The sequence below is a fragment of the Salvelinus alpinus genome, chromosome 1 (assembly GCF_045679555.1).
Source record: "Salvelinus alpinus chromosome 1, SLU_Salpinus.1, whole genome shotgun sequence".
Classification (NCBI taxonomy): Eukaryota; Metazoa; Chordata; class Actinopteri; order Salmoniformes; family Salmonidae; genus Salvelinus; species Salvelinus alpinus.
Window position 1 is genome coordinate 91,097,172 of NC_092086.1, and position 26,597 is coordinate 91,123,768.

Consider the following 26,597-nt stretch of genomic DNA (forward strand, 5'->3'; position numbering starts at 1 on the left):
GTTAGATTCATTTAAAATCGGGTAACAATTAAGCATAGTTAATTAGATAAATAATAAGTCTTCAGATGAATATTAAAGTCAAGACACGACAGCAGTGTAGTATCTATAGCTATATCCCGTGTTAACTGCTATTAACATTTTTATAAAAATTTCACATCAAATAGCCTAAGAATGAGGATAGAAGTAGTCGGCTTGGCGATAAATTCAGCCACTATAGTTGAACCATTTATTGTTGTCTGGCTAATAGCCTACACAAATGGGCCGCAATATTTACGGTAAATTAAGAACACAATTGCAATTTATTGATTGAATGCAAAGAGATACCATGACGAGATTCAATGGCACATTGTTGTGCCATTGGTCCGCCGCCAGCACCTCATGTTTCAGCATGATAATGCATAGCCCCATGTCACAAGGAGCTGTACTCAATTCCTGGAAGCTGGAAATGTCGTAGTTATTCCATGGCCTGCATACTCAGACATGTCACCCCATTGAGCATGTTTGGGATGCTCTGGATCGACGTGTACAACAGCGTGTTCCAGCTCCTGCCAATATCCAGGAATTTGTACAGCCATTGAAGAGGAGTGGAACAACATTCCACAATCAACAGCCTCGTCAACTCCACACGAAGGAGATGTGTCGCGATGCATCAGGTGCTCACACCAGATACTGACTGGTTTTCTGATCCACACACAACACTTTAAAAAATATAAATATACACACACACACGTGGCCAAAAGTTGAGAATGACACAAATATAAATTTTCATAAAGTCTGCTGCCTCCGTTTGTATGATGGCAATTTGCATACACTCCAGAATGTTATGAAGAGTGATCAGATGAATTGCAAAGTCTCTCTTTGCCATGCAAATTAACTGAATCCCCCCAAAACATTTCCACTGCATTTCAGCCCTGCCACAAAAGGACCCGCTGACATGTCAGTGATTCTCTCGTTAACACAGGTGTGAGTGTTGACGAGGACAAGGCTGGAGATCACTCTGTCATGCTGATTGAGTTGGAATAACAGACTGGAAGCTTCAAAAGGAGGGTGGTGCTTGGAATCATTGTTCTTCCTCTGTCAACCATGGTTACCTGCAAGGAAACACGTGCCGTCATCATTGCGTTGCACAAAAAGGGATTCACAAGCAAGGATATTGCTGCCAGTAAGATTGCACCCAAATCAACCATTTATCGGATCATCAAGAACTTCAAGGAGAGCGGTTCAATTGTTGTGAAGGCAGCTTCAGAGCAACCAAGAAAGTCCAGCAAGCGCCAGGACTGTCTCCTAAAGTTGATTCAGCTGCGGGATTGGGGCACCACCAGTACAGAGCTTGCTCAGGAATGGCAGCAGGCAGGCGTGAGTACATCTGCACGCACAGTGAGGCGAAGACTTTTGGAGGATGGCCTGGTGTCAAGAAGGGCAGCATAGAAGCCACTTCTCTCCATGAAAAACATCAGGGACAGACTGATATTCTGCAAAATGTACAGGGATTGGACTGCTGAGGACTGGGGTAAAGTCATTTTCTCTGATGAATCCCCTTTCTGTTTTTTTGGGGCATCCGGAAAAAGCTTGTCCGGAGAAGACACGGTGAGCGCTGCCATCAGTCCTGTGTCATGCCAACAGTAAAGTATCCTGATACCATTCATGTGTGGGGTTGCTTCTCAGCCAAGGGAGTGGGCTCACTCACAATTTTGCCTAAGAACACAGCCATGAATAAAGAATGGTACCAACACATCCTTCGAGAGCAACTTCTCCCAACCATCCAGGAACAGTTTGATGACGAACAATGCCTTTTCCAGCATGATGGAGCACCTTGCCATAAGGCAAAAGTGATAACTAAGTGGCCCGGGGAACAAAACATCGATATTTTGGGTCCATGGCCAGGAAACTCCCCAGACCTTAATCCCATTGAGAACGTGTGGTCAATCCTCAAGAGGCGGATGAACAAACAAAACCCCACAAATTCTGACAAACTCCAAGCATTGATTATGCAAGAATGGGCTGCCATCAGTCAGGATGTAGCTCAGAAGTTAATTGACAGCATGCCAGGGCGGATTGCAAAAAGAAGGGTCAAATATTGACTCTTTGCATCAACTTCATGTAATTGTCAATAAAAGCCTTTGGCACTTATGAAATGCTTGTAATTATAATTCACTATTCCATAGTAACATCTGACGAAAATATCCAAAGACACTGAAGCAGCAAACTTTGTGGAAATTAATATTTGTGTCATTCTCAAAACTTTTGGCCACGACTGTATACAGTTGAAGTCGGAAGTTTACATACACCTAGGTTGGAGTCAAAACTATATTTTCAACCACTCCACAAAATTTCTTGTTAACTTCTTATGGATGAGGGGCAGTATTGAGTAGCTTGGATGAATAAGGTGCCCAGAGTAAACTGCCTGCTACTCAAGCCCAGAACCCAAGGTATGCATATTATTGGTAGATTTGGATAGAAAACACTCTGAAGTTTCTAAAACTGTTTGAATCATGTCTGTGAGTACAACAGAACTCATATGACAGGCAAAAACCTGAGAAAAAATCCATCCAGGAAGTGGGAAAACTAGGTTTGTAGGTTTACATGTCTTTCCCTATCCAATATACAGTGGAAATTTGGTCCGATTGCACTTCCTAAGGCTTCCACTAGATGTCAACAGTCTTTAGAACCTTATTTCAGGCTTCTACTGTGAAGGGGGAGAGAATAAGATCAGGTGTCTGGCAGAATGCCATGAGCTCAGTCAGGCACCCGTGAGAGCGACCTGCGTTCCATTGCATTTCTAAAGACAAAGGAATTGTTTGGTTGAAATATTATTGAAGATTTATGTTAAAAACATCCTAAAGATTGATTCTATACATTGTTTGACATGTTTCTACGAACTGTAATATAACTTTTTTGACTTTGTCTGGATTAATGTGCCTGCGCCTCATGAATTTGGATTTGTGAACTAAACGCGCGAACAAAAGGGAGGTATTTGGACATAAATTATGGACTTTATCAACAACAACAACAAAAAAAAAGTGGAACTGGGATTCCTGGGAGTGCAATCTGATGAAGATCAAAGGTAAGTGAATATTTATAATGCTATTTCTGACTTCTGTTGACTCCACAACATGGCGGGTATCTGTATGGCTTGTTTTGGTCTCTGAGCTCTGTACTCAGATTATTGCATGGTGTGCTTTTTCGAAATCTGACAGCGGTTGCATTAAGGAGAAGTATATCTTTAATTCCATGTATAACACTTGCATTTTCCTCAACATTTTTGATTAGTATTTCTGTAAATTGATGTGGCTCTCTGCAAAATCACCGGATGTTTTGGAAGCAAAACATTACTGAACATAATGCGCCAATGTAAACTGAGATATTTGGATATAAATATGAACTTTATCTAACAAAACATGAAGTACTATGAGTGTCATCTGATGAAGATCAAAGGTTAGTGATTAATTTGTATCTCTATTTCTGCTTTTTGTGACTCCTCTCTTCGGCTGGAAAAATGGCTGTGTTTTTCTGTGACTAGGTGCTGACCTAACATAATCGCATGGTATGCTTTCGTCGTAAAGCCTTTTTGAAAATCGGACACGGTGGTGGGATTATCTTTAAGTTTATCTTTAAAATGGTGTATCATACTTGTATGTTTGAGGAATTTTAATTATGAGATTTCTGTTGTTTGAATTAGGCGCCCTGCAATTTCACTGGCTGTTGTCAAATCGAGCCCGTTAACTTCTTACAGATGAAATCCCGTTAACAAACTATAGTTTTGGCGAGTCGGTTAGGACATCTACTTTGTGCATGACAAGTAATTTTACCAACAATTGTTTACAGACAGATTATTTCACTGTATCACAATTCCAGTGGGTCAGAAGTTTACACACACTAAGTTGACTGTGCCTTTAAACAGCTTGGAAAATTCCTGAAAATTATGTCATGGATTTAGAAGCTTCTGAGTCAATTGGAGGTGTACCTGTGGATGTATTTCAAGGCCTACCTTCAAAACCCAGTGCCTCTTTGCTTGATATCATGGGGGGAAAAAAGAAATCAGCCAAGACCTCAGAAAAAGAAAATTGTAGACCTGGTTCATCCTTGGGAGCAATTTACAAACGCCTTAAGGTACCACGTTCATATGTACAAACAATAGTACGCAAGTATAAACACCATGGGACCGTGCAGCCGTCATTCCGCTCAGGAAGGAGACACGTTCTGTCTCCTAGAGATGAACGTACCTTGGTGCGAAGAGTGCACATCAATCCCAGAACAACAGCAAAGGACCTTGTGAAGATGCTGGAGGAAACAGGTACAAAAGTATCTATATCCACAGTAAAACAAGTCCTATATCGACATAACCTGAAGGGCTGCTCGGCAAGGAAGAAGCCACTGCTCCAAAACCGCCATAAAAAAAGCCATACGGTTTGCAACTGCACATGGGGACAAAGATCGTACTTTTTGGAGAAATGTCCTCTTGTCTGATGAAACAAAAATAGAACTGTTTGGCCATAATGACCATCGTTATGTTTGGACGAAAAAGGGGGAGGCTTGCAAGCCGAAGAACACCATCTCAACTGTGAAGCACGGGCATGGCAGCATCATGTTGTGGGGGTGCTTTGCTGCAGGAGGGACTGGTGCACTTCATAAAATAGATGGCATCATGAGGAAAGAAATTGATGTGGATATATTGAAGCAACATCTCAAGACGTCAGGAAGTTAAAGCTTGGTCGCAAATGGGTCTTCTAAATGGACATTGACCCCAAGCACACTTCCAAAGTTGTGGCAAAACAGCTTAAGGACAACAAAGTCAAGGTACTGGAGTGGCAATCACAAAGCCCTGTCCCTACCCTATAGAAAATTTGTGGGCAGAACTGAAAAAGCATGTGCGAGCAAGGAGGCCTACAAACTTGACTCAGTTACACCAGCTCTGTCAGGAGGAAATGGGACAAAATTCACCCAACTTATTGTGGGAAGCTTGTGGAAGGCTACCTGAAATGTTTGAACCAAGTTAAACAATTTAAAGGCAATGCTACCAAATACTAATTGAGTGTATGTAAACTTCTGACCCACTGGGAATGTGAAAAAAGAAATAAAAGCTGAAAAGAATAATTCTCTACTATTATTCTGACATTTCACATTCTAAAAATAAAGTGGTGATCCTAACTGACCTAAGACAGGGAATTTTTACTAGGATTAAATGTCAGGAATTGTGAAAAACTGAGTTTAAATGGTGTATGTAAGGTGTATGTAAACTAAAGGTGTATGTAAACTTCTGACTTCAACTGTATATGTGACCAACAGATGCATATTCATAACCCCAGTCATGTGAAATAGATAGATTAGGGCCTAATGAATTCATTTGAATTGACTGATTTCCTTATATGAACTCTAACTCAGTCAAATCTTTGAAAGTGTTGCCTGTTGCGTTCATATTTTGTTCAGTATGAATTAAATCCAACTTGAGAGGCTTCTCTGGTCTCCAGAAGTCCTTTTTTGTGTGTAAATGTTTTCACCATGGCCTGTAGGTCCAGGTTATGTACCCGACAGTTTTCTATACTGAGTATTGCCAACCCAGACAGTCTTTCCTGAGAAATTGTGCATTATATGATGATGAAGCCAAGATATACCAGAGATAAGGAACTGTTGATATTGCAACCAGACAACTTAAATGCTGGTTCACCAGTATGAAGGAAATAGCAAACAATTCATTTTTTCAAGCCCTCAAGAATTGTTCCCCGCTAAAGACGATGGCCAATAAACTGGCAAATTGGTTATCCAGTACCAACGACCTGTCCCCAGAGCTTCCTATACAGTTATCTTTCTAACGTTTTGAGGCCAGCAATTAAGGAGAATGAAAAGCTCAATTAAAGATGCTTCAAATACAGCAGTTCTGCAACACCAATCCCCGCAGTTTCCCCTGACATTGCTATGGCAAATCAAGCTTTTTTTGACCATTCCTGGAACTGTCGCTTCTGCGGAGAGATTGTTATCTAAACTAAATCTCAAATTAGGCTCTCGGGCTGATATGAGCTTTTGAAAAACTGAGGGGATGTTTTTCAATGGCAGGGAGACTAGTCAGGATCGAGGGAAAGATGAACAGAGCAAAGTGCAGAGAGATGAAAACCTGATCCAGTGCTCAGGACCTCAGACTGGGTCGAAGGTTCACCTTCCAACAGGACAACAACCCTGAGCACACAGCCAAGATAACGCATGAGTGGCTTCAGCACAAGTCTTTGAATGTCCTTGACTGGCTCAGCAAGAGCACAGACTTAAACCCGATGTAACATCTCTGGAGGGACCTGAAAATAGCAGTGCAGCGACACTCCCCATCCAACCTGACAGAGCTTGAGAGGATCTGCAGAAAATAGTAGGACAAACTCCCAAAATACAGGCGTGCCAAGCTTGTAGCGTCATACCCACGAAGGTACGAGGTTGTAATCTCTGCCAAAGGTGCTTCAACAAAGTATTGAGTAAAAGGTCTGAATACTTATGTAAATGTAATCCGATTCAGGAAACTAGGCGTATGTCGCAAGTCATGACTTCACAGGACTCCACTTTCTGGAGGATCAAGTTTTGAAATCAGTGGAATTAGAGGATGATAGCTAAAAAATAAATAAATAAATGAAAAAAACCTGTCTCCGGATTACATCTTCAAACTAAGGGCAACCGTGGTATGGCATTCCTGACAGGGAGAAGCATCCATCATGCATGATGATGTAAACAGGTAAGATAGCTAGCTACATTTTCAGATATAACATGTTTCTAATTTTGACAGAAAGTAGTTTCATTTCAAGCTAAAGTGTACTGTTAGCTAGCTAGCTATATGTCTTAAGCTAAAGTGTACTGTTAACTAGCTAGCTAACGTTAGCTGGCTGGCTCCATAGCGGACGTTATTCTTCGTTTGCCAGAGCTGTTTGCTTTTCTAGTTCGAGCTGAATGTTAGGCATTGTTGGCACGTTGTTCTGTGTTGTTTAACTAGCTAACATTAGCTGGCTGGCTCGTTAGCTAACGTTACGTGATGTGTGTACTTGGCTGGTGTCAGTAAACGTCTGCAAAAAAGCATAATGAGATTGTTGCCAGCAGAGCTGGTTAGGCTGTTTTAATGTTATCCAGAGGTAAACAAATCATCGTCAGAGCGTCAAGTGTGCGCTCTGAGAGCGAAACGAGATGGGTGGGGCTAAAGCTTAAGAAATTGTGAATGATGCTGAATGGGTGTAGACAAAGAGCTCTTCACAAGATAACAAATCATTCAAAGATGATTCTCAAAAGTGAGTTTACCAGTTTATCAACTTTCAAAGCAGAATTACTTTCCCATCTTTCCTCAAATGCAGTGTATGATATACCATATTGTAGCTCTGAGTCTACTTTTATCCAACGTAAATAAACACAATTTCACATTTTGCTACATAAGACCAAATCCAGGTGGTGAGACAAATGTGATTTCAGTTTTATTTTTTAATATAAATTAACAAAAATTAAATTAAAAAACTTTTAAAAAACTTTTTGCTTTGTCATTATGGGGAATTGTGTGTGGGTTTAATCAATTTTAGATTAAGACTAACGTAACAAAACGTGGGGGGGGGGGGGAAAATCAAGGGTCTTAATACTTTCCAAATACACTGTATAATTAAAAGTCTCACTAAAGAAAGGTAACATTTTCTGGTGCCAACCTCATGTCAGCATCGGTGTGGACACTAGAGGCTGTAGCAAATACACATAGTCTATCACCTACACTCTTGACATGTAGGCTAATCGTGTTGTTTTCTTAACAGAAGAGCTACTGTTTTTTGGTTTTCAAATCAATTTAAATTGACTATTTTGGTTGATGGCCTTGGTGCCTTGGCAGATTGGGCACCTCTTGACAGGCAAATGACCTTGCCCCTAAAATCAAGAAATTCCAGGCCTGCGTAGCAACGTGACTTACTTCATGATGTATTTGGCTCTGTCCACAGTCTGAGCTTTGACCTTGACCAGAAGTGGGTGGCTTGTGTAAGTCTCATTCTTCCACTGCCCGTATAGCCGGTACCTGACAACCACAGGTAGTAACACAGGTGGGTGGGTTAACAGTGACATATTTAATAATACATACACCAGGACCAGCCTGGAATTAGGACCTTGAAATACCAACAGAACACAACAGGGTCGGAGAATAGAACAAGTTGTATAAACCTACATACTCCAGTCTCTGTGTGGGCTTTGCTATCTCCATTGGATGGATTCAAAATGGATGGCCAAACATGTCAATTCGAGTCTAAAAGGATACCACTATGATTGTGTGTGTCTCACCTGTGCTGGTAGGGGAAGAGTTTGAAGAGGCCCCAGAGCTCCTCTGACATGCAGGCGTTACACTCCATGAGAGAGAGCGAGGGCAGCAGCACCTGGTCTGCAATGCTCAGGAAACAACTCAGCAATGTGTCCTAGGAGGGAACAGGAGCACATCAACCACCAGAGTACAGACCAGAGTGAGTAGATACTTACAAAATTATATGGCCAAATATCGCCCCCCCAAAAATTAAATAAAAAAAGGCCCTCGGATCCTCAAAAAGTTCTACAGCTGCACCAGAGAATCTTGACTGGCTGCGTCACAGCTTGGTATGGAAAATGCACCGCACTCGACCGCAAAGCTCTACAGAGAGTGGTGCAGACTAGAGGTCGACCGATAAATCGGAATGGCCGATTAGGGCATATTTCAAGTTTTCATAACAATTGGAAATCGGTATTTTTGGACACCGATTTGGCCGTTTTCTTTTTTACACCTTTAACTAGGCAAGTCAGTTAAGAACACATTCTTATTTTCAATGACGGCCTAGGAACGGTGGGTTAACTGCCTTGTTCAGGGGCAGAACGACAGATTTTTACCTTGTCAGCTCGGGGATTCAATCTTGCAACCTTACAGTTAACTAGACCAACACTCTAACCACCTGCTTTACATTGCACTCCACGAGGAGCCTGCCTGTTACGCGAATGCAGTAAGCAGCCAAGGTAAGTTGCTAGCTAGCATTAAACGTATCTTATAAAAAACAATCAATCAATCATAATCACTAGTTATAACTACACATGGTTGATGATATTACTAGTTTATCTAGCGTGTCCTGTGTTGTATATAATCGATGCAGTGCGCATTCGCGAAAAAGGACTGTCGTTGCTCCAACGTGTACCTAACCATAAACATCAATGCTTTTCTTAAAATCAATACACAAGTATATATTTTTAAACCTGCATATTTAGTTAATATTGCCTGCTAACATGAATTTCTTTTAACTAGGGAAATTGTGTCAATTCTCTTGCAACAGAGTCAGGGTATATGCAGCAGTTTGGGCCGCCTGGCTCGTTGCGAACTGTGTGAAGACTATTTCTTCCTAACAAAGACAGCCAACTACGCCAAACGGGGGATGATTTAACAAAAGCACATTTGCGAAAAAAGCACAATCGCTACCCGACTGTACCTAACCATAAACATCAATGCCTTTCTTAAAATCAATACACAGAAGTATATATTTTTAAACCTGCATATTTAGCTAAAAGAAATTCAGGTTAGCAGGCAATATTAACCAGGTGAAATTGTGTCACTTCTCTTGCGTTCATTGCATGCAGAGTCAGGTTATATGCAACAGTTTGGGCCACCTGGCTCGTTGCGAACTAATTTGCCAGAATTTTACATAATTATGACATAACATTGAAGGTTGTGCAATGTAACAGGAATATTTAGACTTTTGGATGCCACCCGTTAGATAAAATACAGAACGGTTCCGTATTTCACTGAAAGAATAAACGTTTTGTTTTCGAGATGATAGTTTCCGGATTCTACCATATTAATGACCTACGGCTCGTATTTCTGTGTGTTATTATGCTATAATTAAGTCTGATTTGATAGAGCAGTCTGACTGAGCGATGGTAGGCACCAGCAGGCTCGTAAGCATTCATTCAAACAGCACTTTTGTGCGTTTTGCCAGCAGCTCTTCGCAATGCTTCAAGCCTATCAACTCCCGAGATTAGGCTGGTGTAACCGATGTGAAATGGTTAGCTAGTTAGCGGGATGCGCGCTAACAGCGTTTCAAACGTCACTCGCTCTGAGAATTGGAGTAGTTGTTCCCCTTGCTCTGCATGGGTAACGCTGCTTCGAGGGTGGCTGTTGTCGATAAGTTCCTGGTTCGAGCCCAAGTAGGAGCGAGGAGAGGGACGGAAGCTATACTGTTACACTGGCAATACTAAAGTGCCTATAAGAACATCCAATAGTCAAAGGTATATGAAATACAAATCGTAGAGAGAGAAATATTCCTATAATAACTACAACCTAAAACTTCTTACCTGGGAATATTGAAGACTCATGTTAAAAGGAACCACCAGCTTTCATATGTTCTCATGTTCTGAGCAAGGAACTTAAAACGTTAGCTTTCTTACATGCCACATATTGCACTTTTACTTTCTTCTCCAAAACTTTTTTTTGCATTATTTAAACCAAATTGAACATGTTTCATTATTTATTTGAGGCTAAATTGATTTTGTTGATGTATTATATGAAGTTAAAATAAGTGTTCATTCAGTATTGTTGTAATTGTCATTACAAAAAAATAATAATAATAATAAATAAATAAAATGTAAACGTTTTTTTTTTACAAAAAAAATAATATATATATAAAAAAATAAAACAATAATAAATAAATAAAATAATAATCATTCGGCAGATTAATCGGTATCGGCTTTTTTGGGTCCTCCAATAAAATCGGTAAGACGTGCGTTAATCGGTCAACCTCTAGTGCAGACAGCTCAGTATATCACGGGAGGCGAGCTCAGTGCCATCCAGGACCTCTCCGCCAGGTCAGCGGAGTCAATCACCACCTTCCGGAGACACCTGAAACCCCACCTCTTTAAGGAATACCTAGGATAGGATAAAGTAATCCTTCTAACCCCCCCCCCCCCCTTAAAAGAGTTAGATGCACTATTGTAAAGTGGTTGTTCCACTGGATATCATAAGGTGAATGCACCAATTTGTAAGTCGCTCTGGATAAGAGCGTCTGCTAAATGACCTAAATGTAAATGTATATCAGGTGGTGTCAGAGGATGCCCCAAAGAATTGCCCAAGACTCCAGCCACGTCTGGCAAACGGTACTGGAGCATCGGCGCTTGGATCAACAGGCTCCGAGACAGCTTCTACCCTCAAGCCATAGGACTGATACATTTTTTATTAAATGGTTACCTGGACTATCTGTACTGACCCTATCTTGCACTGCTCTATGCACACTCACACAAAACCCACACACATCCACTACAAACACACGCTCTCACACACAGCTGCTAATCTGTTCTTTATTTTACTCATCATCTATCCTGATTAGGGCTGTTAGCGGTTAAGCGCTAAAATCGGTTAGCTGCTGAAAATACATTTGACCGGTCATGATTATCAATCTATAGATTAATTTGCGTAATTTAGTGGAATTAAATTGTCTTGTGTGTATTTGTTACTCGTTATGCATCTTATTTATCACAGGCGCATAAAATACAGAGCCTAGTTTGAGGTGCGAGTGGCCTATCACCTGTCAGACAGCGCGAGAACAGTTCCTCAATCTGTTACTGCAGTGAAACATGTGCTTTTATAAGCCGAGTCAGTAAGCAACAAATAACAATTCTACATGCAATCGCGTGTTAACTGTTTTCATGGCCAAGATTAAAAAGAGCTACTATTTGGAGTGGACACGTTGTTTGCAGAGCGCACAACCTAGGCTACACTTGTGAGAAAAAAGTTTTTGGTTTATTTCATTCCATTTATGAGTCGTCAATGTATTAATCGTCTTTTGATGGAGCGCTACTGTCAACCTTGAGTAAGGACACGTACCGGATTACGCATAGAAGTAGGCTACCTGGCCTGCGCGCAATGTAGGCCTATAAAACGTGCCAATTTGGGGATCTGATACTATTTCTTATTGTATTAACTCACCATCACTGTGAAGTTTCTCAAATATTTTATTATTCAACTCAAACAGCAATTAACAAAGTCTGTTACTACAGCCATTGAGAAAGACAATAGTTCCTCAACATAGCCTATGTAAAAAATCTTTCCAGTTCTCTCCCATTCGATAACCACTCAGCATGAAAGGGGGGGGAATAAACGTAAGTCAGGTAGGCCTATTTTATAACTTCTTATCCCTTGCGCAAATAGCCTACCATTTTGTCCGTCTGTCCAGAGCTCACTGGCATGGGAAACTGAGGGCCCAGAATATTTTATACAATGCTACAATTTGTTTAGCATGGGCTGGACCAAGTTAATAGTGGATACAATGTTTCAAGTTCTTGCAGACAGGCAAAACGTAGCCAATGTGATTTAGAGGACATTTTCTACCTGCGGCTGCAATGTTCGTATTTGTTAGCTTAAAGTAGGCTATATTTGCATTTTGGTAATGGCAATAAAAGTTATATAGATTTGTATAATTTTCATTTAGAATTGATTAGTCACGACATTGATTTTGAGATACTTTATTATAAATAAAATGAAACTGTTCCACGAAAATGTGCATATGAAAAGCATAACTTGTACGCAGATCAGTAGAAAGGTTACGATAACTTGGCACTCCAAATGGAAAAGGTTGCGGACCGCTGGTGTAGCCTTTTACCGGCAACTTCAGGATAATAACTAAGGCCAGCAGCAGCGGGAGGAGGGGGTGGAGGGCTTTGGAAAAGGGTTCCCTCTTCTGGTTAGGCTATATTGATCTCTGGCTCCGTCTTTAGTCATTTGTGTGTGTCGCAGTGCTTAAAGCATCATACAAGCTCAGTGGGCTACATATTGTTGATTTCATTCAAAATACACGTCTTAAAATTTCTATTGATTAGTAGAAAGATCAGACCACTCTCGGTCGACCAATATTTTTTGTGGGTCGGGAACAACCCTACTTCCTTCATGTACATATTTACCTTTGTTGGATTCTAGCCTGAATTATAGTTATTAATGTTACCACACTAACTTATTGATTACTTTACATGTATAAGGAATGTATATGTTGGAGTCAATGAAGGGTAGATAGTAACTTCCCATACAGCAAGTCCCTGAGTGAGATAATGGGAAGTCCAGAAAGTTCATATTCTGTTCCATTTTTCTAAAGAGGGAGGCAAAGGGCAATAGTTCATCTCTGATAAAGCAGGCCAGCTGCGGAACTAGGGAGGAGCGAGTAATTCGTCTCGAGGTCAAGTCAACAGATTAAGTGAGATGAAACCTCTGGGTGGGGGGCCAGAGGGGCCCACCACAACAATCATTTCACACACAAACTTCCACAAAGGTTCTAGCATCAGGCAGGGTCATGACAACGCCAGTGAGAGGAAACAAATAAGTTCCTGCCTAGCAACAGAGATGTATTGGCTGTCTAGATGTGTAAGGAGTTGACCCCGCCTATGAGGAGGTTATAAATATATGTGCTTGTGTAATCATGCCTTGTCTTTGCACGGGTATGACCCAGTGGGTGAATATACTTTGAGCTTTTCCAGTCGTCCGTTTGAGTTTGTTCAGAACCTAACACCTTAAATACCTCGTAATCCTACACAATGATCTGGTACTCACTGCATATATGTGTTACTATTTATTTATTTGATACATTTTTAACTCGGCATCGTTGGGAAGGGCTTGAAAGCAAGCATTTCACGGTAAAGTCTACACCTGTACACCTGAATTTATTCTCTGTGAATTCATCGTGCTGATTAATACAACAAACCTGTTCAAGACACTTCTTGGTCCCATTTACTTTGACTACTCACCATTTTGTCCTTGACGTTGTCATTTCTACCCTCACTTTGGTACTGGAGGAACAAAAGAAAACACGAGGGCAATTAGTGAGATGAAGCCAGGGTAGGAGGGTATGCCAATACATTTTCCTTTGGGGATCAATAAAGCATCAATTGACTTTAGGGCCTGTACCTCTTTCATAAAGCCCTTGCCCAGGCGTACTATCTTGGCAAAGAGGATGGGGTCATGGGAGAGGTGGGGCCCCAGGTAGCAGAGCATGCTGAACACGTCCCTGCGCAGGTCCTCAAAGCTCTCGGCAGGCCTGGGGGCCCGCTTGTTCTTCAGGGGCCTCAACAAACATCCCTTGGCCCCTTTGGGGACCCCGGCTCTGCAAAGGGAAACACAGGTGAGACAAGGCATACTACAAACAGCAACATAAAGCCTCCACTGCTCTAGTGTTAACACTAGGTGGTTCTGCATGCGACTGTTGTTGTGTCTGTGTGTGCCTACAATTAAATGAAAGGCTGGCATCAGAGTTTGTAGTATTTTGGCTGGCAGGCTGTGTATGCATGTACACTGACATGTCGTGTTGTATTTAGGTGAATGTGTACATTTCTTCCACTAATATGTAAAGAGCACAAAGTGAATCCAGGGGAGCGGGCGGGCACCTGCGGTACAGTGGCTCCACAGTCAAATGCAGCAGCTGGCAAAGTGCCAGAGCAATGGCCTTGTGAGAGGTGGCGTAGAAGGAGGGCATCTGGTCCATAATGCTTTGGGCATGGTGCCAGTCTCCGATCCTCAGCAGCGCTTCCAACAGACCCAGCTTCTGGTTATCAGGAGCCTGAGGGTAGAAGGGGAGATGCGGTGTGTGTGGGTGAGCTTGAGTGAAGCTCAGGGCAATTGGAGCAGCAGCAGAAGTTAGTCTGAGAGCAGCTCGTCCTTAGGTTTATGACGGAGGGATTTCACAAAGTACAAAGCAAGCCCATTAAGGAGGATTTGCAAACACCTAGTGAGTAAATCATGAGTCGTAATTATTATAACAATTATTTTTACCCCCTTCTCCTCCCCAATTACGTGGTATCCAATTGGTAGTAGTTACTGTCTTGTCTCATCGCTGCAACTCCCGTACGGACTCGGGAGAGGCGAAGGTCGAGAGCCATGCGTCCTCCGAAACACAACACAACCCGCACTGCTTCTTGACACAATGCACATCCAACCCGAAAGCCAGCCGCACCAATGTGTCGGAGGAAACACCGTACACCTAGCGTCCAGGTCAGCGTGCACTGCACCCGGCCCACCACAAGAGTCGCTAGTGCGCGATGAGACAAGGATATCCCTGCCGGCCAAACCCTCCCTAACCCGGACGACGCTGGGCCAATTGTGCACCGCCCCAGCCTGGGCTCGAGTGCCTTAGACCACTGCGCCACCCGGGAGGGCCTATGAGTCGTTATTTTCTCCAGCAGCACAACAAGGAACTGTAGAAATCTGTCTTCGTACCTGACGCTGCACTTAATTCATGTGTGACTTACACAACCACCTGTGACACAGCATAGTAACAAGGCAGTGTTGTCAGGGAGAGGCTGAGTGTGGGATGAGTTAACTAGCTAGAGGACGAACTGATATTCTACTCATCCAATGTCACAAATTTTTCGGGCCAGGCTATTTTATAAAAAACTAAAAGCACTTACGTCAAACTGTGAGCTTAATGTTGAAATATGTTTGTGAATTTGTCTCCCAGTGTGTTGGAAAGCAGACGGAACCAGGTTCTCCTCTAGGATTTTGCCTGTACTAAACTCTATTTCATTTTATTTTTTATCATAAAAAAAATCCCTAGTCATAAGCATACCCATAACATGATGCAGCCACCACCCTGTTTAAAAGATGAAGAGTGGTACTCAATGTATTGTGTTGGATTTGCACCAAACATTACACATTAGAACAGAGTTAATTTCTTTGCAGTTTTACTTTAGTTCTTTATTGCAAACAGGCTGCATGTTCAGGAATATTGAAAGAATATTCTTTTTTTGTGTAAGCCACTAGAAAACTATTATTGAAAGAGTTATTTGCTACATTTAGCATTAGCATGATGCTGGCACTCAGATGACAGATGCAATCTGACAATCTGGATCTTGGGCTGGAGGCTGAATTTATTTTAGAAACATGGTTCACAAAAGCCTTCAGTGTTGCTCTTCGTTACTTTTAACGAGTGGGAGGGAGAGGGGGCTGCTGCTGCAGCTTTAACTCTAACAGACCTCCTCTGGCCCATCAATCACTGTCTGTCTGTCGGTGGTGGTATGCACAGCCCTGCCTCAGACAGACACGGACTGACACCTCGTTAACACACAACAATAAAGCCTTTTCCCTTTCCTTCAGCAGCACACAGAGGCAGCCTTATAAAGACTGGGCTTCATCATGGCAATTAAAGAATGACACTTAGTGGAAGTAGACTTGTGCTTTAGTGTGGAACAGTTACCCAAATGTGGCGACATGTATTTCAAATAGTAGAAATGTGTGCGAGTGTAACATGAGATTAATTTACCTTGTCATTCTTCTCCTCCTCTTTCTCCTTCTCTCTCTCCTTGTCCTCAGTCTTCTCGGAGGGCACCACCACCATGGTGAGCTTGCGGGCGATCTGCTTGGCCTCTGTGATTTCTCTCTTGTGCTCCTCTACAATGCTGGCATCCAGTGGCATCAGCTGGGAGGGCAACACAGGCTCAGTCATACATCAGGTCACAATTTATAGCACCAGGCATTTAGATTTCTCTGTTGGATCACATGTTGCACAATCAGGCATGCACTGAGGACAACCAATGTTAGTCAAATCTTTGATATTAAATTATATACATATAATTATACAATTATATGCCTTTAGAAAGTATTCCCACCTGTACCTTTTCCACATTTTGTTGTGTTACAAAGTGGGATTAAAATGGGTTTAATTGTCATTTTTTTGTCAACGATCTACACAAAATATGTCAAGGTGAAGAAAATTTCTAACACTAGTAAAACATTTATAGAAAAAAACGAATATAAATTGATTAGATAAGTATTCAATCCCCTGAGTCAATGGCAGTGATTACAGTTGTGAGTCTTTCTGGGTAAGTGTAAGAGCTTTGCACGCCTGGACTGTACAATATTTGTGCACATTTTTTAATTCATCAGGCTCTGTCAAATTGGTTGTTGATCATTGTTAGACAGCCATTTTCAAGTCTTGCCATAGATTTCCAAGCCGATCTAGGTGAAAACAGTAAATAGGCCACTCAGGAACATTCACCGTCTTCTTGGTATGCAACTCCAGTGTATATTTGGCCTTGTGTTTTAAGTTATTGTCCTGCTTAAAGGTTAATGTCTCCCAGTGACTGTTGGAAAGCAGACAACCAGGTTTTCATCTAGGATTTTGCCTGCGTTTAGCTCTATTTTGTTTCTTTTTAATCATAAAAAAAACTCCCTAGTCCTTGTCGATGACAAGCATACCCATAACATGATGCAGACACCACCATGCTTGAAAAGATGAAGAGTGGTACTTGGTGATGTGTGATGTGTTGCTCCAAACATAACACTTTGTATTCAGGACATAAGTTCTTCTTATGGCTGGGGGTAGTATTGAGTAGCTTGGATGAAAAGGTGCCCAGAGTAAACTGCCTGCTACTCAGCCCCAGAAACTAAGATATGCATATTATTAGTAGATTTGGATAGAAAACACTCAGAAGTTTCTAAAACTGTTTGAATGATGTCTGAGTATAACAGAACTCATATGGAAGGCAAAAACCTGAGAGAAAAATCCAACCAGGAAGTGGGAAATCTGACATTTGTAGGTTTACAACTCATTGCCTATCGAAGATACAGTGGGATATTGGTCATATTGCACCTCCTAAGGCTTCCACTAGATGTCAACAGTCTTTAGAACCTTGTTTGATGCTTCTACTATGAAGTGGGGGCGAATGAGAGGGGAACGAGTCAGAGGTCTGGCAGAGAGCCACGAGCTGACCATGCGCGTTCACGTGAGAGTTAGCTTGAGGCCCATTGCATTTCTACAGACAAAGGAATTTTCCGGTTGGAACATTATTGAAGATTTATGATAAAAACATCCTAAAGATTGATTCTATACATCGTTTGACATGTTTCTACGGACTGTAACGGAACTTTTTGACTTTGTCTGCCCGCGCCTTATGAATTTGGATTTGTGAACTCAAGGCGCGAACAAAAAGGAAGTATTTGGACATAAAGTTAATAATTTATCGAACAAATCAAACATTTATTGTGGAACTGGGATTCCTGGGAGTGCATTCTGATGAAGATCAAAGGTAAGTGAATATTTATAATGCTATTTCTGACTTCTGTTGACTCCACAACATGGCGGGTATCTGTATGGCTTGTTTTGGTCTCTGAGCTCTGTACTCAGATTATTGCATGTTGTGCTTTTTCCGTAAAGCTTTTTTGAAATCTGACACAGCGGCTGCATTAAGGAGAAGCATATCTTTAATTCCATGTATAACACTTGTATTTTCCTCAACATTTTTGATGAGTATTTCTGTAAATTGATGTGCCTCTCTGCAAAATCACCGGATGTTTTTGGAACTACTGAACATAACGCGCCAATGTATACTGAGATTTCTTGATATAAATATGAACTTTATTGACCAAACATACATGTATTGTGTAACATGAAGTCCTATGAGTGTCATCTGATGAAGATCATCAAAGGTTAGTGATTAATTGGTATCTCTATTTCTGCTTTTTGTGACTCCTCTCTTTGGCTGGAAAAAAATTGCTGTTTTTTGTGACTTGGCGCTGACCTAACAATCGTTTGTGGTGCTTTCGTCGTAAAGCCTATTTGAAATTGGACACTGTGGTGGGATTAACAACAAGTGTATCTTTAAAATTGTGTAAAATACTTGTATGTTTGAGGAATTTTAATTATGAGATTTCTGTTGTTTGAATTTGGCGCCCTGCAATTTCACTGGCTGTTGTCAAATCGAGCCCGTTAGCAGGATCTCAGCCATAAGAAGTTAATTAAAGTAAAACAGCAAAGAAATTAATGCCTTGTTGCAAACAGGATGCATGTTTTGGAATATTTAGTATTGTGGATTAACTATAATGTTGTTGATCCATCCTTAGTTCTCTCATATCACAGCCATTAAACTAACTGTTTTAAAGTCACCATTAGCCTTATGGTGAAATCCCTGACCGGTTTCCTTCTTCTCCGGCAACTGAGTTAGGAAGGACGACTGTATCTTTGTATAACTCAGTGTATTGATACACCATCCAAAGACTAATAATAACTTCACCATGCTCAAAGGGAAATTCACTGTCTTCTTTTTATTAGCCATCTACTAATAGGTGCCCTTCTTTGCAAGGCATTGAAAAACCTCCCTGGTCTTTGTGGTTGAATCGGTGTTTGAAATCCACTGCTCAAATGAGGGACCTCACAGATACTTGTAATTTGACTCAAGACATTTCAGATTTTCATGTTTAATTAATTTTTTAAGATTTCAAAAAACAATTCCACTTTGACATTATGGAGTACTGTGTAGGCCAGTGATTTCTTTTTTAATTTAAGCTCTAACAACAAAATGTGGAAGAAGTTGAGAAGGAACTGTATTATGTGAGACAATGCTCTGTAGGTGTGAGTTGAGAGATGCTTACGTGCACATAGATGTCCTCCAGCTCTATAAGGTTGTGATGCAAGAGGGCGGCAGCGATGTGGTAGAGTGACGTGGGGGTCTCCTCATTTGGCTCCTGGGAGGAGAAGGACAGTCAAGGAACACTTAATACATACTGAGAAACAGCTAATGGATATGGGAGGGGGTCCAGTACAAATCAGAGAAATTCACTCTGATGTCTTTTGATCCTCAACTAAAGTGTATATTTCAGTGAATGGCAGCTAGGGATGCACATTTCGGTCAATTTTGCTTCTGACTAACTGACCCTCATTAACCGTTTTTATTATTATTTATTTATCCCAAAACAGTAAAATGACACAACCAAAAGAAAATACTATGTATACATACAAGGAACGGACATGTTTCCTAAGAGCTTCATGAAAACATGCAAGAATAGCAAGCCTATCGTCTTATAGTCAAAAGGCTATAGCATATTATTGAAGATGCAACTGCTGTAATGAAGCAGCTAATAAAAAAAGTTGTTTTCAAACATTTGCCAAAATGCAATTCACGGGAAAACACCATTCTAAACAGAGCATCTAATGCGAGCGGTTCCATAAGTGACCCGTTGCAGGAAACTAGGCGTATGTCACGGGTCACTACCTCACAAGGCGGTCACATGTGACAGAGATGAAAATCTCAGCTAGTAACTTCGAGGGGAATCTAATAGCAACAACTAGGACAGATTGCTAATATGACTAGGATTCGGTCTCTGGATTCTGGACAAAGTTGATATGAAAACCAATAGAACAGGAGAGAATTGCTGGTTAATGGCATGAGTCTTTATGGAACAATTGTCTCCACATTTCTATGGTTGGATTTTGGTTAGGCTACTTTGAAGCAAGGTATAACAACTACACTGCCTCAAGCTTACATTGTAAAGTGGTGGGTGACATGCTGATAACCTGCCTACTGTTGACAAAATTCTACGCGCATCGAAGGCACGCTTTAATTACGAGTTAAGAAATTAAAAATAGCTATTTTTTAAATCTTGGCCTACAAAAGAGCTGGCACACGATTGCATTTAGAATTGTTATTTGTTGCTTACTGACTGGGCTTATAAAAGCAGGATTCACTCTAGTACCAACTTTTTGAGGAGCTGTTCTTACGCTGTCTGACAGGTGATAGGCCATTCCACTCTTCAAACTAGGCTCTGTATTCTGTGCACATGTGATAAGATACATGACAAGTAACGGAAATAAACAAGCCAATTTATTTCCACTAAATTATGACAGGTTTTTTGTGGTTAACCGTTAACAGCCCTACTGGCAGCAGTAATATTCACATCAGGTCTGACTGCACCATTTACCCTCATTCTTGCAGATCAAGGGAGAATGTGGGCAAGACTTATGTTCTCATCAATAAGTATTTTTATTTAATTTGGTTAAGGATTTCTCCGCTTCTTGGACATGTAGCTCCTCACAAACACCAATTTGTACAGTTTATATCCGTCCAGTTTCAGACAGGCTGTAGAGTGCAAACAGTCACAGTGGGGAGTCTGCTCTCTCACCTGGTTGAACTTGAACTTGAAGCCCAGGATGTGGCAGAGGGTGAGGGGTTCACACATGTAGGACTTGATGAGGGGCAGGAAGAACTCATCTTGGTCAGAGCGACACTCGTACACCTCCAGGATGATGTCCAGAACGCGGTTGGGGTCCAGGTTGAAGCATCCTGCAGGGTAGAGAGGGGGTAAGGGTGTACAGATGACATTGAGTAACTTGGGTACAAAATAAGGCAATGTGTAATGTAGAGTCTAAAGAGTCTAAATGGAGAGTTGTCTTTAAAAAGTAAAAAACTATATTAAGGTCCCATGCAACAATTCAATCCTTAATTTAAAAACTGTAAAAAGCACTTCTGCCAAATTTATAATCTCGATTACTTTCTTGGTTGGTCACAGAAATTATACATACACGTCACAGAAAATGCAGCGAGACTAAGAGTGCAACAAGGACCCGCTGCTTCTTGGCGGTGGAGAACGTGATGAAAAAGACTAGGGGTTTCATACCTATTAGGGACTTGATGCTCTCTAGGACGATGTGGCTGGTGATGTTGCCTGAGAGGTCTTGGCCCAGCTCAGTGATCAGCTTGGCATAGCCCTCATTCTCTTCCCTCAGCAAGTTGAATTTCTGCTGCTTGTAACTGTAAGGGGACAGAGTGGAAAACAATATGTAGGAGGCCAACCACTCACCATTAGATAAACAACTTCAAACTTTAGGCCCAAGCGTGAATGCAAGTGAAATGATCATTTATTGTGTTTCTAGTGTATTATAGGGCAATAGAACCCTATACAGCCTGAATAACCATGTTTTGCAGCAAGGTAGTGCGTGAACAGTCAGAGAATATAAACAACTAAAGTGATGTAATTTCTCTACATTCTGTGCTGACCTTACATTTGGCGTTCATGGCAAAGCTCACATCCTATAGAGTAAACGTTCACATATGAAATGCTACAGCCACAGGCTGCGAGGTAGATAACCCAAAGTTACATCTCCAACCCTGGGCTAACAGCACATTCAGCCCTGACCGGGGAATAACAGTATCTTACTCTAGTTCTGGCTACTTGGTCACACCATTCAATTTATTACATTGTTGACCTTTTGACACTGACCCTTACAGGATTTTTGTTTTTTTACAGATGAAAATGAGTCACTTGCTCCACTTACAATAGTTTGGTCTTGATTTTTACGATTTTCTGGTTGAACTGATGAGCTTGCTTTATGAGTCCCAGGGACTCCAGGGTCTCTGGATCCAGCCTCTCCTTCAGGATGGCATCTGGCACAAAGAACTGAAGAGAGGGCAAGACGAAACAAACAAGTGTTATATAAACAGTCCCTCCAGGATTCCGCGGTCACAAAAATTCCCAGCATATTGTGGGAGGGCTTGCAAATTTGACCAATCACTGCACTATTCCCGCATAAAACAGTCTGATGCAACATTATCCCAAACTGACCCATAACACATTACAAAAACAGGGCTCACAATTTAAACCAATAAGCGCACATTTACCGAAAATTTGGTTCAATCAAGCCACGCCTCAAACCTTTTTCCTCAGCGCATTTTCACAACAAATTGGACAAAAATCACTACACATTGCCATGCAAAATGCCAGAATTGCCACAGCAAAATCAAGCATTTTTGACACCAATAATAACAAAAAACCTTGTGAAATCCTGGAGGGACTGTATAAAGATTAGTAAATAGATCTTACATGGTTATGAACAGGGGTGAGAGTAGATTTAATTTCTTACCGGTACGGGACACCAAAGTGCACACACAAATTCATTTTTTGTATAGCCTAGGTGTAATCATAGAATTACATATAGAATCCCTATTAATATCATATGATCTCAGTGGGCCAAGGACTAGTAAAGATATGCCATAACCCTTTTAATAACATGCATTACCTTTTAACATAGACGGCACGTGGGTTTCAACTTTGGGGAAGCTCATTTTCACCATAAACATGCACATTTATAATAAAGCATTCCATGCATCCTCGCATTTGCAAACTTATGTTAGTCTACTATTCCTAATGTGATAATTAGAATGGAGTCATTATTTAAGCTAACACTAACTCCATCACTGTTGGCAACAAAAAAAATTTACTTCAATGCAGCGCGAAGGGGTGTAGAGTAGGCCTATCAGATACATGTCTTGTTGGCCTTTTATAAACACATTTCATGCAATTCTACTACACTTTAAATTAATTCAGAAAGTATTCAGACCCCTTCCCTTATCCACATTTTGTTACATTACAGCCTTCTTCTAAAATGGATTAAATAAAAATCCTCAATCTACACACAATACCCCATAATGACACAGCGAAAACAGGTTTACACATTTTTGTAAATGTGTTCAAAATAACAGAAATCCCATATTTGCATAAATATTCAGACCCTTTGCTATGAGACTCGCAACTGAGCTCAGGTACATCCTGTTTCCATTGATCATCCTTTAGATGTTTCTACAACTTGATTGGACTCCACCTGTGGTAAATTCAATTGATTGGACAAGATTTGGAAAGGCACACACCTGTCTATATAAAAAGGTCCAACAGCTGACAGTGCATGTCAGAGCAAAAACCAAGTCATGAGGTCGAAGGAATTGTCCGTAGAGCTCAGAGACAGGATTGTGTCAAGTCACAGATTTGGGGAAGGGTACCAAAAGTTGTTTGCAACATTGAAGGTCCCCAAGAACACAGTGGCCTCCATCATTCTTAAATGGAAGACGTTTGGAACCACCAAGACTCTTCCTAGAGCTGGCCCCTCGGCCAAACTGAGCAATCGGGGGAGAAGGGTCTTGGTCAGGGAGGTGACCAAGAACCCGATGGTCACTCTGACACAGCTCGAGTTCCTCTGTGGAGATGGAAGAAACTTCCAGAAGGACAACCATCATTGCAGCAGGCCTTTATGGCAGTGGCCAGATGGAAACCACTCATCAGTAAAAGGCAGCCCGCTTGACACCTAAAGGACTCTGAGACCATGAGAAACAAGATTATCTGGTCTAATGAAGCCAAGATAGAACTCTTTGGCCTGAATGCAAAGCACCACGTCTGGAGGAAACCTGGCACTATCCCTAAGGTGAAGCATGGTGGTGGCAGCATCATGCTGTGGGGATGTTTTTCAGTTGCAGGGACTGGGAGACCAGTCAGGACAGAGGGAAAGATGAACGGATAAAAGTAGAGATCCTTGATAAAAACCTGCTCCAGAGCGCTCAGGACCTCAGACTAGGGCGAAGGTTCACCTTCCAACTGGACAATGTCCCTAAGCACACAGCCAAAACAACGCAGGAGTGGCTTCGGGACAAGTCTCTGAATGACCTTCACCGGTTCAGGCAGAGCCCCGACTTTAACCTAATCTAACATCTTTGGAGACCTGAAAAAAGCTGTGCAGCGGCACTCCCCATCCAACCTGACACAGCTTGAGAGGATCTGCAGAGAAGAATGGTAGAAACTCCACACAAAGTTGTGCCAAGGTTGTGTCATAACCAAGACTGGGGGCTGTAATCACTGCCAAAGGGGGCTTCAACAAAGTACTGAGTAAAGGGTTTCAATACTTAAGTAAATATGATATTTATTTATTATTATTATAAATTTGCTAAAAAAAATCTAAAAAACAGTTTTTGCTTGTTCATTATGGGGTAGTGTGTAGATTGATGAGGATAAAAAAACTATAATACATTTTAGAGTAAGGCTGTAACGTAACAAAATGGAGAAAGTCAAGGGATCGGAATACTTTCTGAATTCACTGTATTAGCAGAATCTTATTACGACAAATTATAGGGTAGCCTACTCTGCTGACACCTGACAGATCAATAAAAACAATGTTGTCTGATCCATATAAAAGGCCTACAAAAAAGGTGAGACACAAATACAATATGACATCTATCTAACCTGGAGGAGGAAATTATTGTCCAAAAACAACCAAAAAAGTGTTACTGACCCAATGATAAAGATAGTGAATATGTTCACTCACCAGGGATATGGCTGATGTTCAATTAAGTTAAGAATTTTGGTAACTAAAAGACAGACTGGAGTCTTTTCAGTGGCATCTCTTTACAGCAACATCCATTTGCTTTCCAAACTGTTTTCTGAAATTGTATTTAAATATTGTGATTTGCCTGGCTGGGTCTCCACTTTTCACTGACAGTCACAACTCAATCATCTATTTGTTACTTTCTGTGCGCTGCCCAAATTGCAGGCCTTTCCGTCTGTAGGCTATGCAATTTAAAACAACAAAAAAGAAGCTAACGATCCTCTGTGGCCAAATCATACTTTCTGGTGTCGTTGCCCATTTTGAATGATTTTATTTATTTCTGTATAGACAGGAGTAAGCTAATAAGCCTATATAATTTTGGCAATTTAATTAAATTTACATTAGGGAAAGCGTCACCTAGCTTTATGGACGTGTCGCCTATGCCTTTTAATGCGGCATAAAGAACCAGTCATGATGTTTTCATCTGATTGTTTGACAATCACTTAACAAAGGGCTCCTGCAGGCTACCCGCGCACATTCATCCACTCACAAAATAATTCCAGCATCCAAACCCCAACAGTGCACTGTGCAGCCACAATTTGATGAATGGAAAGAGCCATCCGTTACAAAAAACCTACGTGTACTGTATTTACATTCTGTGAAGGCCTACACGTGTAGCCTGAATTGACAAGATGCATAACCGGGTGGAAGCCGGCTAGTGATGGCTATTTAACAGTCTGATGGCTTTATGATAGTCTCTCGGTCCCAGCTTTGATGCACCTGTACTGACGTCGCCTTCTGGATGATAGCGGGGTGAACAGGCCGTGGCTCGGGTGGTTGATGTCCTTCATGATCTTTTTGGCCTTCCTGTGACATCGGGTGCTGTAGGTGTCCTGGAGGGCAGGCAGTGTGCCCCCAGTGATACGTTGGGCAGATCGCACCACCCTCTGGAGAGCCCTTTGGTTGCGGGCGGTGCAGTTGCTGTACCAGGCAGTGATACAGCCTAACAGGATGCTCTCAATTGTGCATCTGTGAAAATGTGTGAGGGTTTTAGGTGCCAAGCCAAATTTCTTTACCTTCCTGAGGTTGAAGAGGCGCTGTTGAGCCTTCTTCACCACACTGTCTGTGTGGGTGGACCATTTCAGATTGTCGGTGATGTGTACACAGAAGAACTTGGAAGATTTCCACCTTCTCCACTGCGGTCCCGTCGATGTGGATAGGGGCGTGCTCACTCTGCTGTTTCCTGAAGTCCATGATCAGCTCCTTTGTTGTGTTGACATTGAGTGAGGTTATTTTCCTGGCACCACTCTCACAGGGCCCTCACCTCCTCCCCTGTAGGCTGTCTCATCATTGTTGGTAAAGCAGGCCTCCTACTGTTGTGTCGCCTGTAAACTTGAGGATTGAGTTAGAGGCATGCGTGGCCATGCAGTCATGGGTGAACAGGGAGTACAGGAGGGGGCTAAGCACACACCCTTGTGGGGCCCTGTGTTGAGGATCAGTGGAGGTGTTGTTTCCTACCTTCACTACCTGGGGGCAGCCGCCACGAAGTCCAGGACACAGTCCACCTGGGGCGGCAGGTAGCCTCGTGGTTAAGAGCATTGGGCCAGTAACCGAAAGGTTGCAAGATCGAATCCCCAAGGTAAAAATTTGTCGTTCTGCCCCAGAACAAGGCAGTTAACCCACTGTTCCTAGACAGTCATTGTAAATAAGAATTTGTTCTTAACTGACTTGCCTGGTTAAATAAATTAAATTTACAAAAAGTTGCAC

General features: G+C 41.7%; 1 protein-coding gene across 2 annotated transcripts in view; it reads right to left on the reverse strand.

Annotated features, from left to right (window-relative positions):
* LOC139533904 (THO complex subunit 2-like) overlaps positions 1 to 26,597 on the reverse strand; it is a 73,422-nt gene that overhangs the window by 41,848 nt on the left and 4,977 nt on the right. For both annotated transcript variants that reach the window (XM_071332390.1, XM_071332397.1), the window contains exons 6-15: positions 22,020 to 22,141; positions 21,362 to 21,495; positions 20,867 to 21,027; positions 19,340 to 19,432; positions 16,233 to 16,388; positions 14,362 to 14,534; positions 13,886 to 14,081; positions 13,726 to 13,767; positions 8,272 to 8,402; positions 7,910 to 8,011 (exon numbers count right to left, since the gene is read on the reverse strand). In XM_071332390.1, the coding sequence (XP_071188491.1) occupies positions 7,910 to 8,011; positions 8,272 to 8,402; positions 13,726 to 13,767; positions 13,886 to 14,081; positions 14,362 to 14,534; positions 16,233 to 16,388; positions 19,340 to 19,432; positions 20,867 to 21,027; positions 21,362 to 21,495; positions 22,020 to 22,141 (1,310 nt within the window). The remainder of the gene's footprint in view (positions 1 to 7,909; positions 8,012 to 8,271; positions 8,403 to 13,725; positions 13,768 to 13,885; positions 14,082 to 14,361; positions 14,535 to 16,232; positions 16,389 to 19,339; positions 19,433 to 20,866; positions 21,028 to 21,361; positions 21,496 to 22,019; positions 22,142 to 26,597) is intronic.